This window comes from Bos taurus, chromosome 16, assembly GCF_002263795.3.
Source record: "Bos taurus isolate L1 Dominette 01449 registration number 42190680 breed Hereford chromosome 16, ARS-UCD2.0, whole genome shotgun sequence".
Lineage (NCBI taxonomy): Eukaryota > Metazoa > Chordata > Mammalia > Artiodactyla > Bovidae > Bos > Bos taurus.
Genome location: NC_037343.1, coordinates 30,540,360 through 30,561,583, shown reverse-complemented (window position 1 = coordinate 30,561,583; position 21,224 = coordinate 30,540,360). Strand labels below are relative to the sequence as shown.

Sequence of the window (21,224 nt, the reverse complement as noted above, 5' to 3'; positions counted from 1 at the left end):
GATTTCCAAGAAAGGAGTGGCTTGCTCCAGTGTGCTAGTCTAAAGGGATCTCTGTGTAGAGGGGTGGAATGGGCGGGATGCAGGAGGAGGCTCAAGAGGGAGGGGTTTTATATATATAATTATGACTGATTTGATGTACAGCAAAGACCACCACAACATTGTAAAGCAATTATCCTCAAATTAAAAAAATAAAATAGAAGGCTTTCTGTGGCTTCAGCGTGGAGAAGGGACAGGAGAAGGGTCTTGAGCCCCTGTGCTACTGACAGGGTGGTGGGGAGATGCAGAGAGCCCAGTGTTGGCAAGGTGCTGGCAGTTCTCTCCAGCACAGATTTTTTTTTTCTTCTTAATATTTATTCATTTATTTGGCTGTGCCAGGTCTTAGTTGCAGCATCTGGGATCTAGTTCCCTGACCAGGGATCGAACCCAGGCCCCCTGCATTGGGAGCTCAGAATCTTAGCCACTGGACCATCAGGGAAGTCCCTCCATGGCAGGTTGTTAAAATCTAAAATATCATACAGCGTTAGAGCTGGAAGGATCTTGGCGAGCACCTAGTTCACCCCTCTCTGTTTTGTAAGCAAGGTCCAGGGAGGTGAAACGACTTCCCCCAGACACTCAGGGAGTTAATATCCCAACTCCACAGCTGTGACCTCGTCATCACTGGGACACGGTGGCAGAGGGACAGAAGGGGCTTAGCGCCCAGCCCTGCCGGCCTCACTCCAGCTCTCCTGGTTGGACTTAGGAAATCCTGTGGCTCCGCAGGGGAGTTTACCAAATGCTGCAGCTTCGTCTTGGTCGTGATGGGCACCCCATTAACGATGACCTTGCATTTGCCGTATGGAGTCACCGTCACTTTACCACCCGAATTCGTGAAGGAAGCATGTTTCTCTGAAATTCTAAAAGGACAAGAATGTGTCTAAGTGACCAAATAAATCACAATTTTGGTGAACAGTGTAGGTAGTTCTTTGTCATTTGCACAACTAGGCAAGGCCTACAGCTGCTAGGTAGGCCCGTGGGGCTCCTGTTGTTCAGTGGGTGGAGGTGGAGAGGCGGGTGCAAGGGACCCTGCCTTGACCAAGAGGGGAGACAACAAAGCAACTGCTTATTAGTAGAACCAACCCCACTCCTGACTCCTCCCCACCCTCCTGGGGCCAGGAGACACAGAGTCAAGCTGGAGCCCGCAGGGACTCACAAGTCGGTGGGATGGAGTGGAGAGAAATGGAAAGAATGGTGTTTCAGAGGAGACTACTGGGAAGGAGATTTAATAACAAGCCTACATATCACCAAGAAGTTTAGGTCTGTTTCTTCGTCTTTATCTACACAAATCCAGACCTGAGATGTTACAAGATTTGGGGCCTGTATCAGAGGCATCAGTTTGGCTCCCAACAGATATCACCTATGTGCCCGTTACTGTTCTAGAATGTCCCTGGGCTCCTCGGATGTTGTGAATGTTTGAGAAGCTGAGACACACTCAGGCCCAGGGGTCCTCAGGAGCAAGGTTTTAACCTCAGCTCAGCTGCAGTTCAGTCAATTCCAGACCTGTGGGTTTGTGGACCAGGGTCCCCACAGGAAGTGATCTGGAAAGAGGGATGAGGGGATCCCCAGGAAGAATTGGGGGAAAGGGGCTAGAGGCCATTGGTCAGGGTGAGTTAGTGCCCCTCCCTACAGGTCCCTCTCACCACCCACCCACCCTCTGCTGCCAACTCACACACACACCCACACACAAGGGCTGGGGTGGACTGTGGAGGGCTGAGGTCTGTCATGGGGGACTGGTGAGTAATGCCCCGAGTCTATTGGCTGGAAATCCGTGGGCAGTCATGACACAGTGGGGCTGGAATCAGGGAGGAACCCTGGAGCAGCAGCCTCCCTGGGAGAGAGGCCACAGAAGTTCACCCCCCTACTCTGAGTTTACAAACCTGCCTTGGGTCCCTCGGGGAGGGATCAGCTCCAAGTCTGGGCTTCGTGTTAGTCCAGTTGGCAAGGGCTCCGAGCACAGAGATGCCTTTGCTCTTGGTGGTGAGACCACGAAAGGCCCGCGCCACCATATGGGGCCTGTCCTCTTAACTCTCTTTATTTCCTGCCCCCCTCTGCTCAGGTCCATTTGTGAGAATAAGTCCCTTTCTCCCCAGACCAGATCCAAGAAAACAAACTGAGCCCAGCAAGAGGGATTTCGGTGAGAGAAGAAAACCCTCCCATGTGACCTTCCATAATAAGTATTAGAGTGGGTCCCAAGATACATCTGGTCAGTTCTCATCTTTGGCTGTCTGGCAGGGCTTGTGGCCTGCCCTGACAATGACTAGATGAATTTTGAGAGTATCCTCTGGATGCAGTGGTCTCAATTCTGTAATGCTGGACAAAGGTACTGAGTCTGTTCACTTACCCCAAACCTTGAAGAGTAATGGCATTTGAAGCTGCTTTACCAGCATCACACGAACCTGAAAAGAATTATAAATTCTTTATCATAAAAAATGATAAAGTCCTTTATGAATGATGATAATATCAAAACAAAACTGGGAAATACAGGAAGGAGTAAAGAGCACTACGAACAGTCAATACATGGATAAACATTAGAAACTATTCTCTTTTCTTAATTTCTTCATGGTAAACTATCAACATTATATTGTGAAATTTTTCAGAAAAAAAAAAAAAAGAATATGGTATGACATAGTTCTGTCTTAGATATTATGCAAGTGGGATGAATACTGAAAATAACTAAAGTACCTCATGGTACATATTTTCAAAAAAAAAAAAGAAGACCGTGGTGAGAATTTTTCTCTCTCTCTCTGACAGGGGGAGAGGTGAGACAGTAGAGGGGAGAAGTACTTTGTGGGATTAAGGAATATAAATAGTATAAATAACATATGATATATGCACTATTATTATACCCATTTCATACATGAGAAAACAGAGGCATAAGGAGTTCGAGGCTTGCCCAAGTAATGGAGATAGAATAGAATAGTTATACAGGTAGTTATAAAAGTCCCAGTAGGGGATTATAGGTAGAAAGGGGAAACCTGGGGAAATTTGGGAGACCACTGTAAGTTAATGATCACTCAAGAAAGCTACCCAGAATGCCATGGAATGAAGCAGACTTGTTTAACTATAAAGCCATAAATAAAAGTGGGCTTCCCTGTTGACTCAGGTGGTAAAGCCTCTGCCTGCAATGCAGGAGACCTAGGTTCGATCCCCTGGAAGAAGAAAAAAAAAAATAGAAGGGAGGTGACAGTACAATCTGCTGGGTGAATGTCTGGAACTGAGTGGAACTGATGAATCACAACCACATGTAACTATGTAGATGAAGTTCACAAAAAAAAAAAAAAGAAAGAAAAGAATTAAAATAACCTTTTTTTCCCCCCAAATTTCCTGGATTTGATCTTAGTAACATATCTGATGTTTGGGAAGTGCCATTTCCTCTCCAGTTGGATCACTTGAAGGGATTTTCTCACTGTGATTTTCAATCATGATGGTACATGGACATCACCTTGCCCGGGGGATAATTGCTTTAATTTCTGCCTTTTTTGTGATATTCCTAACTTTCTGTTTGTTTGCTTAGGAAAATATTTTTTATTTAAGAATGTGCCATTAATGGGAAAGACTAGAGATCTCTTCAAGAAAATAAGAGATATCAAGGGAACATTTCATGCAAACATGGGCTCGATAAAGGACAGAAATGGTATGGAACTAACAGAAGCAGAAGATATTAAGAAGAGGTGGCAAGAATACACAGAAGAACTGTACAAAAAAGATCTTCACCAACCAGATAACCACGATGGTGTGATCACTCACCTAGAGCTAGACATCCTGGAATGTGAAGTCAAGTGGGCCTTAGAAAGCATCACTACAAACAAAGCTAGTGGAGGTGATAGAATTCCAGTTGAGCTCTTCCAAATCCTGAAAGATGATGCTGTGAAAGTGCTGCACTCAATATGCCAGCAAATTTGGAAAACTCAGCAGTGGCCACAGGACTGGAAAAGGTCAGTTTTCATTCCAATCCCAAAGAAAGGCAATGCCAAAGAATGCTCCAACTACCACACAATTGCACTCATCTCACATGCTAGTAAAGGAATGCTCAAAATTTCCCAAGCCAGGCTTCAGCTATATGTGAACTGTGAAATTCCTGATGTTCAAGCTGGTTTTAGAAAAGGCAGAGGAACCAGAGATCAAATTGCCAACATTTGCTGGATCATGGAAAAAGCAAGAGAGTTCCAGAAAGGCATCTATTTCTGCTTTATTGACTATGCCAAAGCCTTTGACTGTGTGGATCACAATAAACTGTGGAAAATTTTGAAAGAGATGGGAATACCAGACCACCTGACCTGCCTCTTGAGAAATTTGTATGCAGGTCAGGAAGCAAGAGTTAGAACTGGACATGGAACAACAGACTGGTTCCAAATAGGAAAAGGAGTACATCAAGGGTATATATTGTCACCCTGTTTATTTAACTTCTATGCAGAGTACATCATGAGAGTCTCTGGGCTGGAAGAAGCACATGCTGGAATCAAGATTGCTGGGAGAAATATCAAGAACCTCAGATATGCAGATGACACCACCCTTATGGCAGAAAGTGAAGAGGAACTCAAAAGCCTCTTGATGAAAGTGAAAGTGCAGAGTGAAAAAGTTGGCTTAAAGCTCAACATTCAGAAAACGAAGATCATAGCATCTGGTCCCATCACTTCATGGGAAATAGATGGGGAAACAATGGAAACAGTGTCAGACTTTATTTTGGGGGGCTCCAAAATCACTGCAGATGGTGACTGCAGCCATGAAATTAAAAGACACTCCTTGGAAGGAAAGTTATGACCAACCTAGATAGCATATTCAAAAGCAGAGACATTACCTTGCCAACAAAGGTTCGTCTAGTCAAGGCTATGGTTTTTCCAGTGGTCATGTATGGATGTGAGAGCTGGACTGTGAAGAAAGCTGAGTGCCGAAGAATGGATGCTTTTGAACTGTGGTGTTGGAGAAGACTCTTGAGAGTCCCTTGGACTGCAAGGAGATCCAACCAGTCCATTCTGAAGGAGATCAGCCCTGGGATTTCTTTGGAAGGAATGATGCTAAAGCTGAAACTCCAGTACTTTGGCCACCTCATGCGAAGAGTTGACTCATTGGAAAAGACTCTGATGCTGGGAGGGATTGGGGGCAAGAGGAGAAGGGGACGACAGAGGATGAGATGACTGGATGGCATCACCGACTCAATGGACGTGAGTCTGAGTGAACTCCGGGAGTTGGTGATGGACAGGGAGGCCTGGCGTGCTGCGATTCATGGGGTCGCAAAGAGTCAGACACAACTGAATGACTGATCTGATCTGATCTGATCTTAATGGATTTATTATTGTTACTTTAATTAATTTTAATTAATTTTTATTGGAGCATAGTTGGTTTACAATATTGTGTCAGTTTCTTCTGTGCAGCAAAGTGAATCAGTTATACATATATCTACATCTACTCTTTTTTAGGTTCTTTTCCCATGTAGGTCATTACAGAGTATTGAGTAGAGTTCCCTGTGCTGTACAGTAGGTTCTTATTAATTATCTATTTTATATATAGTAGTGAGTATATGTCAGTCTTGATCTCCAGCCCCAACTACTGTCCTGCAAAAGCCTCTCCTGTCCTGAGTGTGCATAGGGCTAAAGTGCGGAAGCCAGATGTGACCAAATACTGGTGCCATTTTCCAGTGGATGAATGGATAAATAAATGTGGTAAACACATAAAATCATGTATTGTTCAGTCTTAAAAAGGGAGAAAATCCTGATACATGCTTCAATATGGATGAAGCTGGAAGAAATTATGCTAAGTAAGCCAGACACAAAAGGACAAATATTGTATTTATAAAAGTACCTGGAATGGTTAAATTCATAGAGACAGGAAGTAAAATGATGGTTGCCAAGGACTGGGTGAGGGGCTAACAGGGAGTTATTGCATAATGGGGACAGAGTTTCAGTTTGGGAAGACAAAAAAAATCTGGAGATGGGTGCCTGTAATGGTTGCCCAGGGCTTCCCAGGTGGCTCAGTGGTAGAGAATCTGCTTGCCAGTGCAGGAGATGCAGGATACGTGGGTTTGATCCCTGGGTCAGAAAGATCCCCTGGAGGAGGAAACAGCAACCCACTCCAGTATTCTTGCATGGCTAATCCCATGGACAGAGGAGCCTAATGGGCCACAGTCTATGGGGTCACAAAATGTCAGGCACAACTGAGCAACTGAATGCTTGCACACATGTGTGTGCACACACACACAAAATGGTTGCACAACAATGCAAAAGCACTTAATGCCACTGCACTGTACACTTAAAAATGGTTAACATGGTGAGTTTTCTGTAATGTGTATTTTACCATTAAAAATTTTTTAAAAGAAAAAGAAATATGCTCAGGGGCAAGAGGCATGAACAGAACCAAAATCAACTGCTGAGGAAGTGCCAGGTCAGTTAACATCACTCTGCAAATTAGAAGGTCCCAGACAATTCGGCCAGAGACCTTACGAACCAAAGCCAGCAGGCAAGTGCCTCTTGACCCTCTTCCCTCTGCCTTCCCTCGGTGCGAGTTGAGAGGGGTAAGTAAGTACCAGCCTGAATGAAGTGCTTGAGAACCCCCGTGAGCTGCGGGTCTTCATTGACGTTGAGAAGGTGGGGGAAGGTTTTTATCATCTGCTGCTCCTGGAGGAGAAACAGAGAGGGTATCCTCACCAGACGGGGCAGCACAGCACAGAGGGCAAAGTTCCTTCCTATCCACTGCTCCCAGTCCTCCAGTGACCTCATCACCCAAAAGATGCTGATGGCAAAATGGGGCTGTGACATCGCCCTCTCTTGGTTATGAAAATGCATTTCATTCTTTAATACAGGTAGTGATTGGTATTGTGATTATAGAGGATTGACAGTCAAACGGAACTGGAATAAACTATATGGGCACAAGGAAAGCTTTGAATCTGGAAGTTCTGATAAAGAGGATGAAAGTCCTTCTGATTGTAACTATCTACACAAAACAAGAGTCCTAAGTTCTTCACTGTGGATCGATCCTCTTGACATTTGCAGCCAAGAGGCACAAACCCAGGTTACACAGGAGGTTATTTTCTTGGCATTTCTCTCTGACATATGCAGCCACATTATGCCCACATCTCTAAGTCCTTGGACCCTAACTCATCCTGACCCCCTGCAGCCACAGACCTCCACCCCCACTCCACTCCCAACACTTGAGGCTCCCATCTATTCTGGCTCCAGGAACCTTCTGGAATATGGACTGGATCCCTCCCACCACTGCTAAAGTCCTCCAGGGCCGGCCCATGACTCTGGAGCTTGTCCAAAGCCCCATAGCTTTGGGGAGTAAGGTTATGGGAGGGGTTGTGTTGACAGAAGGCAGAGAAGGCATCTCCCTGGCCCAGGAACAAAGTTCACATCACAGCCCATTTATGATCCGGAGCTGGCAGTGAATGCCAGATCCATGGTTCAGGATCACAACACAGTCCCCAGAAGACAATCACATTCCTCAAATTCTCCCCAAATTCTAATTTTCTTTCTTTTTTTTTTTTTTAGGACTAGATATCATTTTTAATTTGAATTATTTTCTTTTTTTTATTTTTAAACTTTACATAATTGTATTAGTTTTGCCAAATATCAAAATGAATCTGCCACAGGTATACATGTGTTCCCCATCCTGAACCCTCCTCCCTCCTCCCTCCCCATACCATCCCTCTAATTTTCAACAGCTTTGAATTCTATCCTCAGCCTCATGCATCAGAGGCACCAAGGCCTCTCTGCTTCCTTCCTTTTCATGCCCTGCCATTCTATCCCCAACTCTGCCAATAATTTAAAGTCATATGTCACATATCACAATTTGTCACAATCACACATTACACATAATAGGTATACTATCCAATTACCCAATTATCCACCTGTCAGCAGCCCAGGCATCACTGAGTGTCTGGTTAAGATGCAAGGCTGCCCCATCCCCTCCCAGGCAGTCGGCCTCAGCAGGTGGAGGTGGTGAGCTCACCTGGGCGATGGCCACATATTGCTGCTGCCATTCCCACCGGGCCTTCTCCAGTTGGTTCGCCCAGCTCATCTGGTCACTGGGAGGCCCAAGTAAACAGGCTGGCAGCTCTGGAAGGAGGGAGGTATTTTAAGCAACTGAAGGACAGCTTTAAGGTTTGCAGTGTCAAAGGTGAGGCACAGAATGTTGCCATTCTGTTCTGAGTCAAAACAAGGGACTCTCAGCAGGAGTGGGAAATGGAACTGCACTAACTGAGTCTGGAAAGTACTGTAAAGACTAGGATCTTCATAGCAGCACTAGACACAATAGTCATGACATGGAAGCAATCTAAATGTCCATCAACAGAGGAATGGACAAAGAAGATGTGGTACATATATACAAGGGAATATTACTCAGCCATAAAAAATAACATCATTTGCAGCAACATACATGGACCTAGAGATTACCATAAAGACAAATATTAATATCAAATAGTATCACTTATATGTGGAATCTTTAAAAAATGATACAATTGAACTTATTTACAAAACAGACTCACAGAATTAGAAAACAAATTTATAGTCATTCTTCCAGAAAATTGCAGAGGAAGGTAAACTTCCAAACTCATTCTATTTTTTTTCCCTTAATCTAATTTATTTAAACCCCATCCTGAACCTTCCTCCCATCTTCCTCCCCATCCCATCCCTCTGGGTCATCCCATTGCACCAGCCCTGAGCATCCTGTCTCATGAATCGAACCTGGACTGGCAATCTGTTTCACACATGTTTCAATGCTATTCTCTCAAATCATCCCACCCTCGCCTTCTCCCACAGAGTCACCATCACCCTAATACCAAAACCAGACAAAGATGCCACAGAAAAAGAAAATTATAGGCCAATATCACTGATGAACATAGATGCAAAAATCCTTAACAAAATTCTAGCAAACAGAACATATTCCAACAGATTGCTTTGGCTATTCAAGGTTTTTTTGTATTTCCATAAAAATTGTGAAATTATTTGTTCTAGTTCTATGAAAAATACTGTTGGTATTTTTATGACAGAACATATTATTCTGTTATATAACAGAATATATTCCAACAACATATTAAAAAGAATATATTATTCTGTTATATAATAGAATATATTCCAACAACATATTAAAAAGATCATCCATCATGACCAAGTGGGCTTTATCCCAGGGATGCAAGGATTCTTCAATATTCACAAATCAATCAATGTGGTATACCACATTAACAAATTGAAAGATAAAAAACATATGATTATCTCAATAGATTCAGAGAAAGCCTTTGACAAAATTCAACATCCATTTATGACAAAAATCCTCCAGAAAGCAGGCATAGAAGGAACATACCTCAACATAATAAAAGCCATATATGATAAACCCACAGCAAACATTATCCTCAATGGTGAAAAACTGAAAGCATTTCCCCTAAAGTCAGAAAAAAGAAAAGGATGCCCACTCTCACCACTACTATTCAACATAATTTTGGAAGTTTTAGCCATAGCAATCAGAGAAGAAAAAGAAATAAAAGGAATCCAGATTGGGAAAGAAGAAGTAAAACTCTCACTGTTTGCAGATGACATGATCCTCTACATAGAAAACCCTAAAGACTCCACCAGAAAATTACTGGAGCTAATCAATGAATATAGTAAAGTTGCAGGATATAAAATTAACATACAGAAATCCCTTACATTCCTACACACTAACAATGAGAAAACAGAAAGAGAAATTAAGGAAACAATTCCATTCACAATTGCAACAAAAAGAATAAAATACTTAGGAATAAAGTTACCTAAAGAAACAAAAGACCTATAAAATACTGATGAAAGAAATCAAAGGTGACACAAATAGATGGAGAAATATACCATGTTCATGGACTGGAAGAATCAATATAGTGAAAATGAGTATACTACCCAAAGCAATCTATAGATTCAAGCTACCAACAGTATTTTTCAGAGAACTAGAACAAATAATTTCACAATTTGTATGGAAATACAAAAAACCTCAAATAGCCAAAGCAATATTGAGAAAGAAGAATGAACTGGAGGAATCAACTTGCCTGACTTCAGGCTATACTACAAAGCTACAGTCATCAAGACAATATGTTACTGGCACAAAGACAAAAATATAGATCAATGGAACAAAATAGAAAGCCCAGAGATAAATCCACGGACCTATGGACACCTTCTATTTGACAAAGGAGGCAGGAATATACAATGGAGAAAAGACAATCTCTTTAACAAGTGGTGCAGGGAAAACTGGTCAATCACTTGTAAAAGAATGAAACTAGAACACTTTCTAACCATACACAAAAATAAACTCAAAATGGATTAAAAATCTAAATGTAAGACCAGAAACTATAAAACTCCTAGAGGAAAACATAAGCAAAACACTCCCTGATGTAAATCATAGCAGCATCCTCTATGACCCACCTCCCAGAGTAATGGAAATAAAAGCAAAAATAAATAAATGGGACCTAATTAAACTTAAAAGCTTTTGCACAATTAAGGAAACTATAAGCAAGGTGAAAAGACAGCCTTCAGAATGGGAGAAAATAATAGTAAATGAAGCAACTAACAAAGAATTAATCTCAAAAATATTCAAGCAACTCCTGCAGGTCAATTTCAGAAAAATAAACAACCCAATCAAAAAATGGGCCAAAGAACTAAATAGACATTTCTCCAAAGAAGACATATAGATGGCTGACAAACACATGAAAAGATGCTCAACATCACTCATTATCAGAGAAATGCAAATAAAAACCACAATGAGGTACCATCTCACACCAGTCAGAATGGCTGCTATCAAAAAATCTACAAACAATAAATGCTGGAGAGGGTGAGGAGAAAAAGCAACCCTCTTACACTGTTGGTGGGAATGCAAACTAGTACAGCCACTATGGAGAACAGTGTGGAGATTCCTTAAAAAACTGGAAATAAAACTGCCATATGACCCAGCAATCCCACTGCTGGGCATACACACCAAGGAAACCAGAATTGAAAGAGACACGTGTACCCCAATGTTCATCGCAGCACTGTTTGCAATAGCTAGGACATGGAAGCAACCTAGATGTCCATCGGCAGATGAATGGATAAGAAAGCTGTGGTACATATACACAATGGAGTATTACTCAGCTATAAAAAGGAATATATTTGAATCAGTTCTAACGAAGTGGATGAAACTGGAGCCTATTATACAGAGTGAAGTAAGTCAGAAAGAAAAACACCAATACAGTATACTAATGCATATATATGGAATTTAGAAAGATGGTAATGATGACCCTATATGCGAGACAGCAAAAGAGACACAGATGTAAAAAAGAGACTTTTGGACTCTGTGGGAGAAGGTGAGGGTGGGATGATTTGAGAGAATAGCATTGAAATGTGTATTATCATATGTGAAATAGATCGCCAGTCCAGGTTCAATGCATGAGACAGGGTGCTCAGGGCTGGTGCACTGGGATGACCCTGAGGGATGGGATGGGGAGGGAGGTGGGAGGGGGGTTCAGGATGGGGAACACATGTACACCCATGGTGGATTCATGTGAATGTATGGCAAAAAACACCACAATATTGTAAAGTAATTAGCCTCAATTAAAATAAATTAAAAAAAAACATAATCATCAAAAGGGATAGCTGGGGATGGAGGTGGGAGATAAACTAGGAGTTTGGGATTAATAGATACACATTACTATATATAAAATAGATAAGCAACAAGGGCATATTATATAACACAAGGAACTATACTCACTATCTTATAATAACCTATAATGGAAAGGAATCTGAAAAATAATTATGTATATTTTTATGTATGTACTCATCTATCTATATACAACTGAATCCCTTTGCTATACACTTGAAACTAACACAACATTATAAATTAACTACACTTCAATAAAAAATCTTTTTAAAAAACTAAAATAAGACTAAGTTCACCCCTTAATTCATAGGAAACCAGAGCAAAGAGGTCCTTTATCAGAACAGGAAGCTCAACATTATGTTTTTCAATTGTGTGAGCATGCAAGACAGTTTCAGGGCATTCCTGTCAAGTCAGGGGATTTAGGAAGAATCAAAGATTTATCTTCCCTTGTTTTTCATGAGTTCTGTGCCTATGCTTATGAACAATGGGAATCAGATGCAACATTTAGGTCAACATCTGGCTTGTCCAGGTGTAGAGATTTGTGACCCATCAGTGTCACCCTGGACCAGACATGGGCACAGACTCTAATTTAGGGAGTTCCTAGTTGAGGCTGAAGCCTTATTGAGTAAGGACGTGGGAACCCAGAGGTATGCCAGGTAGCAACAACCTGCCCTCAAGGGGAACATCCATGAAGTTTGCGTGTGTTAGGGTCGGAAGAGCCGCTAACACCAGAGAGAGAGCCCATGTGGCTTGAGGGAGCCCAACTTGGGGAGGGGGAACAGGTACCGAGGGCAGGACAATGCATCACGCTCCGCTAAGAGCACTGAGCACAGGGCTTCCCGACCGTCCAGTCTGGCTCTTTTGATACTGAACGCCTTTACCAATTCTACTTGAACAGTTTTATATTTTGCCCTTTTCACAAATCCTATTCTAAATTGTTAATGCACATAAAATTACACACAACTCAAGCTGCCACACGGAAAACTAAGGCCTTCACTCAAAGCAATGGTTCTCAATAACTGCCCAGTGGAGCCATCCTAAGGCAAGTTGCTGCCCTGGGGATGGGTAATTGGTCCGAGTGGTGCCCAGTCACCAGGTGACTCTAACGTGCAGCCAGCACTGAGCAGAGTCTTAGTAGAGGATTCAGGGGCTAGTGCTTCTTGGGCCCCCAAACATCACTTAACTACAGGAGGCCATCAGCAGAACAAATGCCGTATGGCCACTGTTTAAATCTGGTTAAGGAGAAAGTAGTCCCAGGGGAAAGAACAGCCTCAAAATAAAAATGGCAATTAAAAAATGAGACTAAAATGACCATTTCAAGAGGCCAGGGCCAGTATTTCATACAATCGCATGAGAATTACATTCAGGCCAAAATGTCCTGGACAAAGAAAGGTCCAGGGATGTCCTGGCCTGCCCTAGGGCTCCCCTCAGACTAAACACAATGGCTCCTGGCCCCTGCCCTTCCAGCGCAACACCACCCACTCCCCTATCTCCCCGCAGCCCCGACCCTGCAACAGGGCTTGGCCACTCCCCTCTCTCCCTCCCTCCTGCATCTAGCCTCCTGACTGCTGCCTTGGACCTGCGCTGACTCCTGACTCAGTTTACCTGTCATTCTGCAGTTTCCACACCCGAGCAGCAGTCTGTCGTTCTCTGCCCTGGACTCCCTCATCAGGGTGGAGGTGTTGACAACAGCTTTGTTCCGGATCTTCTTAGCCCTGTGCAAAGGTGGACACACACTCAGGCCCTGGGTCTTTCGCAGCTGGAGCAGTACTACCAGAGGACTGGCCAGAAACTGGCCTCGAATGGTCGAAATGGGAGCCTTTCACTTCCTAGTAACTTGAGATTCCACTGCGTAAGTTTCCAGTAAACCACTAAGACCAGAAGGGACTCAGTGACATCCAGGGCTCAAACATGAGCCCCTTGTCACATGACAAGTGTCACATGTCCACACGAGCCTCTTGTGGACTCAGCCCAAGCCTGGAGTCCACCACCCCCAACGTGTTCTGGGCCCCAGACACACTCCCCACGTTGGGCTGACTTGGTTAATGAAAACAGTCTCTTCAATCTCTACTGTTTCTGTAACAACACAAACCCTGGAGGCTGCCAGCAACGGCTCTGCCAAGTGTGCCAGGCCAGGAGTGGGCTTGGACTTGGCCTAGTTAAGGTCTCCAGCCTCCAGGATCCAAGACCTGATGATCTGAGGTGGAGCTGATATAATAACAATAGAAATAAAGTGCACAATAAATGTGACGTGCTTGACTCATCCCCAAACCACCCCTGCTCCCCACCCCCACCTCTCGACCCCCAGTCCCTGGAAAAACTGTCTTGCATGAAACTAGTCCCTGGTGCCAAAAGGCTGGGGACCGCTGTCCTCGTTCACTCCTGGCTAGTGCTGCATGGGACATAGTTATGCTAAAACATGACTTGTTCTTTACCCGAAATTCAAATGTAACTGGGCATCCTATATTTTCATTTGCTACATCTGGCACCCTTACTTCTTTCCCTAAGGAATAGGGTTTGCAAGGCTTGCCCCCAGTCACAGAGTCCACGACAGATCCAGGCCTGGAGCCCAGGACCCCTGGGGATCATTTTCTCCTTCCTCAGCATCACATAGTCTCTCATGTAAAAAGTGCTAGCAACAGTTTAGAATTGACAAGTGGGAAGGAAATGAACATTCTACATAATACTAAGGGCTTCCCTGGTTGCTCAGATTGTAAAGAAGCTGCCTGCAGTGCAGGAGTCCTAGGTTCGATCCCTGGGTTGGGAAGATCCCCTGAGGCGGGCATAGCAACCCACTCCAGAATTCTTGCGTGGAGAATCCTATGGACAGAGGAGCCTGGAGGGCTACAGTCCATGGGGTTGCAAAGAGTCAGACACTACTGAGCGACTAAGCACAGCACAGCACATAATACTAAAGGCAAAATTCAACCTTAAGTTCTGAGTTTGTAGCACAGATGTTGGAAGAAAACAGAGAAAAACAAATGAAGCAAAATGATACTGAGGCCTGGCAGTGAGGAATGAGAATGCAAGGGTTTGTCCCTAAAATGCAAAGGCCTTTCCCTAGAGAAGAGGCCAAGGAAAAACCAAGAGAACTACTTGGAGACATCATAACAACTGTTATTTTGAGCTTCAGCCCCATGCCAGGCAGAACTTAGCCAGGAACGGTTCTTGAACCGTCTCACACAGTCTTCACTCAGCCCAGAGAGGGAGGTATCACCTCCTTCAGCATGTGAGCTCACCAAGGGCAGGGAGGCTCAGGTCTCGGAGGGAGTAGGGCCAGATTCTGTCTGACACACTGGCCCATAGACCTGACAAGTGACATATTAGAATAGGAACCAGGTTCATTTCACATGCCAGCTCCAGTCACCTGGAACACTGGCCGAGAATTCCAAGCTCCTGAATGAAGCTGACGGGAAAGCTGCAGAGGGGGATTCTCCATGTCAGCCATGCTGAATGGGATGGAGGGGTGGAGACACCATGGGGTTCCAACCCCTGGTTAGAGCCTCTGTCTCCCCAGACCCTCACTTTCCCAAAAGGGCCAGGGGAAGCAGGCTTCTGCCTGCCTTGAAAAGCAGAAACTCGGCTCGGCCATAGCCTCCTGCCAGGACTAAACTGCCAGAAGTGGGCTTGCTTCCTGGGCCAAGTGGGAAGGCAGGAACGTGTGTGGACAGCCTCTCCCTGGGAGGAGCCACCTCTGCCCTGCTGTGTGGGGCCTGGAGATATAAGACACAACAGAGGGAAAGGGGCAGGGCCCAGGGCTGGTTCCCAACTTTGGGAGCCTCTTACACGCTCATCTTTATCATTAGCACAAAAATTCCCTGCCTGCCACTATTCTCTACCTGTGACCCATAGGACAAAAGGAGAATCTGTGAATGGCCATGTTATTTGACAGAAAAATGCAGGGAGACAGAGAACTGAGCACTTCAGGGGTGGGTTCAATGCATCCTCCCATGAATTTGAGCCTGTGGCTCCTCCCCGATCCAGGACTGCAGTGACTGAATGACAGGCTAGGAGGGCCCTGAGCCCCTATTTCTGTCTCCTCTTATTTATTTTATTTCTCTCTCTCTTCTCTCACAGATCATTTTGTTCTTCCTTTTTCTGGACCCATTCCCAAGACACCAGCTCATCAAGTTTAAGGGTACTAGAAGAATTTGCCAGATTTAGAACTTAGAACCACTATAGATAATAAGTATTCATAATCGTACCTTTCAGCATATCTTAGTGTTGATAAAGTTTCCTCATAGCAGATGTCAGCTGGACTTATTGCTGCTATCTGTAAACAAATATCCTTTTCAGATTTTGTTTTTTTATATAGGATATATAGCTATTGTTGGGCTTCACTGGTAGTTCAGCTGGTAAAGAATCCACCTGCAATGCCAGAGATCCCAGTTTGATTCCTGGGTCAGGAAGATCCCCTGGAGAAGGGATAGGCTACCCACTCCAGTATTCTTGGGCTTCCCTGGTAGCTTAGATGGTAAAGAATGCCTCTGCAATGTACGAGACCTGGGTTTGATCCTTGGGTTGGGAAGATCCCCTAGAGCAGGGCATGACAATCCACTCCAGTATTCTTGCCTAGAGAATCCCCATGGACAGAGGAGCCTGGTGGGCTACAGTGCATGGGGTCACAGAGAGTCAGACATAACTGAGCGACTAAACACACAGCAGATAGTTATTATTGATTTTACACAGCTAACATTCATGGAATATCTTGGAACTTGTGGTTTGTTTAAATTTTACAATTCAGAAAACTGAGGCTTAGGTAAGAATAATGTGCCAAGGTCACCCATAACTGGCAGAGCTGGGACCTGAACCTGCCCTGACTTGAACAACTGTGCTGCTAACCTCTGTACTATGCAACCCTCAGCACTGAGTCCGCAACAGATTTCCTCAGGAATTTAAATGACAGTTGAATGGTGGCACTACAGAGACTAATAAATAAATCATTACTGAGTACCCACCTAAATGGTTACAAATCTGGTATTGACTTCAGCTTAACTGTTCTGAATTGAATAAGAATTCAAATGAGAAAATAAAATTTTTGATGAGCTGGAGGTGAGCAGGATCACTGAGAGTGAACAGGAGGGAGTGTGACTGCCCACGGGGTAGCTCCTAATCTATGGATCTGGAGGCCATGATTTAGAGCATAAGGGCCTGATGAATAATCATTTATCTTTGTCCAGCTTTGCAATTTTTAAAGCTTGTTCATTATATTTCATTTAATCATCACAACCACAGTTTCAAGGCGAGATCATTATCTTCACTTGAAGGAAGGAAATGAAGCTCCACAGTAAGTGTGCTGAAACTGAGAATCTTGTCAAGAACTGACAAGATTCTTGTGAAGAATAACTTTAATAATAATAGCAACAGCAATCATGACAGCTGCATGAGTCTAAATAGTCTAAGATGTGGTAGGAAAGCCACTTTACCAGAGTAGTTCTGCTGTTCCCACCCAGAGCTGACTGGAGCAGTTTGGTCAGTACAGAGTCTCTGTAGGGAACATGGAGGACTTTCTTCCCCATGGCAGCATCAGCCAGAGCACTAAATGAAAAGAAAATGTAAAACAATAAAAAGTTTTAAATATATCAAAAAGAAATCTGCCTCTTTGTGGATGAGTCAGAAACACCCCTCAAATATCCTTGACAACCCCATATACCAGACATGACATTAAAGAACATCCAATAGTTGATATACCTTCTGTACAAAGATACTGGCATATTGCAAGATAGAAGCAGCTGGCTCCCTCTCCAAGGTCAACTCCGGGGAAACCATAACAGAGAGGGAGGCCCAGATCTGGGGCACTAACATAGTCAACCTTGGGAAGAAAACCCAGAGCCTGCAGAGAAGGGTCTTTTTGTGTCTGTACAGAGAAGGGTTTTGACTCGAGGGAGACGGTGGTAGGCTAGCAGTGTGGAGACAGATAGGGGAGCAGATTTAAGTCCTTTCTGGTCTTTCTCTCATACTGCCTTAGGAAGATCCCATAGAGTTAGAACCTGATAGGCTACAGAATCAAGTAAGAGTGAATGAGAAATAAATGCCACTCAGGGTACTTCAGAGGAAGCAGTGTTGGCATTGAAGGGAGTGGGGAAGAGGGAGGAAATCCCATCTCTGATAAATTATAACCACAAACAAAGAAAAGAAATCCAAAAAAATTAAGCTACCAGGTTTAGAAAAGAAACAAAATGATCATCTAGAAAGGATTAGATACAGCAATTGAAATTTAAAACCCTATGGATAAGTTCAACAGTTCAGTTCAGTTCAGTCCCTCAGTTGTGTCTGACTCTTTGCGACCCCATGAATTACAGCATTCCAGGCCTCCCTGTCCATCACCAACTCCCGGAGTTCACCCAGACTCATGTCCATCTAGTCGGTGATGCCATCCAGCCATCATCCTCTATCGTCCCCTTCTCCTCTTGCCCCCAATCTCTCCCAGCATCAGGGTCTTTTCCAATGAGTCAGCTCTTCGCATGAGGTGGCCAAACTATTGGAGTTTCAGCCTCAGCATCAGTCCTTCCAATGAACACTCAGGACTGGTCTCCTTTAGGATGGACTGGTTGGATCTCCTTGCAGCCCAAGGGACTCTCAAGAGTCTTCTCCAACACCACAGTTCAAAAGCATCAATTCTTCGGTGCTCAGCTTTCTTCACAGTCCCACTCTCACATCCATACATGACCACAGGAAAAACCATAGCCTTGACTAGACGAACTTTTGTTGGCAAAGTAATGTCTCTGGTTGTTTTTTTTTTTTTTTTTTTTTAAATTTTGCTCACCGGACTCGCACCCAACCGACAACACCTGCGTCCTCCGCCACTGCAGGTGCGAGACCGCCGCCTCCCGTCCGCCTGCTGGCCGCACTCTAAGCCCCGCGCCCTGCTCTCACCGGTGCCACCGCGACGACCTGTCTCTGGTTTTTAATATGCTATCTAGGTTGGTCATAACTTTCCTTCCAAGGAGTAAGTGTCTTTTAATTTCATGGCTGCAATCACTATCTGCACTGATTTGGGAGCCCAAAAAAATAAGGTCTGACACTGTTTCCACTGTTTCCCCATCTATTTGCCATGAAGTGATGGGACCAGGTGCCATGATCTTCATTTGCTGAATGTTGAGCTTTAAGCCAACTTTTTCACTCTCCTCTTTCACTTTCATCAAGAGGCTTCTTAGTTCCTCTTCACTTTCTGCCATAAGGGTGGTGTCATCTGCATATCTGAGGTTACTGATATTTCTCCCGGCAATCTTGATTCCAGCTTGTGCTTCCTCCAGCCCAGAGACTCTCATGAGGTACTCTGCATATAAGTTAAATAAGCAGGGTGACAATATACATCCTTGATGTACTCCTTTTCCTATTTGGAACCAGTCTGTTGTTCCATGTCCAGTTCTAACTCTTGCTTCCTGACCTGCATACAAATTTCTCAAGAGGCAGATCAGGTGGTCTGGTATTCCCATCTCTTGCAGAATTTCCCACAGTTGATTGTGATCCACACAGTCAAAGGTTTTGGCATAGTCAATAAAGCAGAAATAGATGTTTTTCTGGAACTCTCTTGCTTTTTCCATGATCCAGCAAATGTTGGCAATTTGATCTCTGGTTCCTCTGCCTTTTCTAAAACCAGCTTGAACATCAGGAAGTTCATGGTTCACATATTGCTGAAGCCTGGCTTGGAGAATTTTGAGCATTACTTTACTAGAGTGTGGGATGAGTGCAACTGTGCAGTAGTTTGAGCATTCTTTGGCATTGCCTTTCCTTGGGATTGGAATGAAAACTGACCTTTTCCAGTCCTGTGGCTATTGCTGAGTTTTCCAGATTTGCTGGCATATTGAGTGCAGCACTTTCACAGCATCATCTTTCAGGATTTGAAATAGCTCAACTGGAATTCCATCACCTCCACTAGCTTTGTTTGTAGTGATGCTTCCTAAGGCCCACTTGACTTTACATTCCAGGATGTCTGGCTCTAGGTGAGTGATCACACCATCGTGATTATTTTGGTCGTGAAGATCTTTTTTGTATAGTTCTTCTGTGTATTCTTGCCATCTCTTCTTAATATCTTCTGCTTCTGTTAGGTCCATACCATTTCTGTCCTTTATCGAGCCCATCTTTGCATGAAACGTTCCCTTGGTATCTCTAATTTTCTTGAAGAGATCTCTAGTCTTTCCCATTCTGTTGTTTTCCTCTATTTCTTTGCATTGATCGCTGAGGAAGGCTTTCTTATCTCTTCTTGCTATTCTTTGGAACTCTGCATTCAGATGCTTATATCTTTCCTTTTCTCCTTTGCTTTTCGCTTCTCTTCTTTTCACAGCTATTTGCAAGGTCTCCCCAGACAGCCATTTTGCTTTTTTGAATTTCTTTTTCTTGGGGATGGTCTTGATCCCTGTCTCCTATACAATGTCACGGACCTCCGTCCATAGTTCATTGGGTTCTCTGTCTATCAGATCTATTCCCTTAAATCTATTTGTCACCTCCACTGTATAATCATAAGGGATTTGATTTAGGTCATACCTGAATGGTCTAGTGGTTTTCCCCACTTTCTTCAATTTAAGTCTGAATCTGGCAATAAGGAGTTCATGATCTGAGCCACAGTCAGCTCCCAGTCTTGTTTTTGCTGACTGTATAGAGCTTCTCCATCTTTGGCAGCACAGAATATAATCAATCTGATTTCGGTGTTGACCATCTGGGGATGTCCATGTGTAGAGTCTTCTCTTGTGTTGTTGGAAGAGGGTATTTACTATGACCAGTGCGTTCTCTTGGCAAGACTTTATTAGCCTTTGCCCTACTTCATTCTGTACTCCAAGGCCAAATTTGCCTGTTACTCCAGGTGTTTCTTGACTTCCTACTTTTGCATTCCAGTCCCCTATAATGAAAAGGACATCTTTTTTGGGTATTAGTTCTAAAAGGTCTTGTAGATCTTCATAGAACTGTTCAACTTCAGCTTCTTCAGCATTACTGGTTGGGGCATAGGCTTGGATCACTGTGATATTGAATGGTTTGCCTTGGAAATGAACAGAGATCATTCTGTCGTTTTTGAGATTGCATACAAGTACTGCATTTTGGACTCTATTGTTGACCATGATGGCTACTCCATTTCTTCTGAGGGATTCCTGCCCACAGTAGTAGATATAATGGTCATCTGAGTTAAATTCACCCATTCCAGTCCATTTTCATTCGCTGATTCCTAGAATGTCAATGTTCACTCTTTCCATCTCCTGTTTGACCACTTTCCATTTGCCTTGATTCATGGACCTAACATTCCAGGTTCCTATGCAATATTGCTCTTTACAGCATTCGACCTTGCTTCTATCACCATCCTTTCATTCTTTCTGGAGTTATTTCTCCACTGACCTCCTGTAGCATATTGGGCACCTACCGACCTGGGGAGTTCCTCTTTCAGTATCCTACCATTTTGCCTTTTCTTACTGTTCATGGGGTTCTCAAGGCAAGAATACTGAAGTGGTTTGCCATTCCCTTCTCCAGTGGACCACATTCTGTCAGACCTCTCCACCATGACCTGTCCATCTTGGGTGGCCCCACACGTCATGGCCCCACACTAGCCAATCTGATCACATGGACCACAGCCTTGTCTAACTCAATGAAACTAAGTTCACCAGTAGACACTGTGA

General features: G+C 43.8%; 1 protein-coding gene across 1 annotated transcript in view; it reads right to left on the bottom strand.

The window, feature by feature from the left end:
* Positions 1–21,224, bottom strand: part of KIF28 (kinesin family member 28) — an 81,473-nt gene that overhangs the window by 26,120 nt on the left and 34,129 nt on the right. The window contains exons 7-13 of the mRNA XM_024976711.2: positions 17,046–17,157; positions 15,825–15,892; positions 13,225–13,334; positions 7,981–8,087; positions 6,557–6,647; positions 2,378–2,432; positions 770–893 (exon numbers count right to left, since the gene is read on the bottom strand). Coding sequence (XP_024832479.1) covers positions 770–893; positions 2,378–2,432; positions 6,557–6,647; positions 7,981–8,087; positions 13,225–13,334; positions 15,825–15,892; positions 17,046–17,157 — 667 coding nt within the window. The remainder of the gene's footprint in view (positions 1–769; positions 894–2,377; positions 2,433–6,556; positions 6,648–7,980; positions 8,088–13,224; positions 13,335–15,824; positions 15,893–17,045; positions 17,158–21,224) is intronic.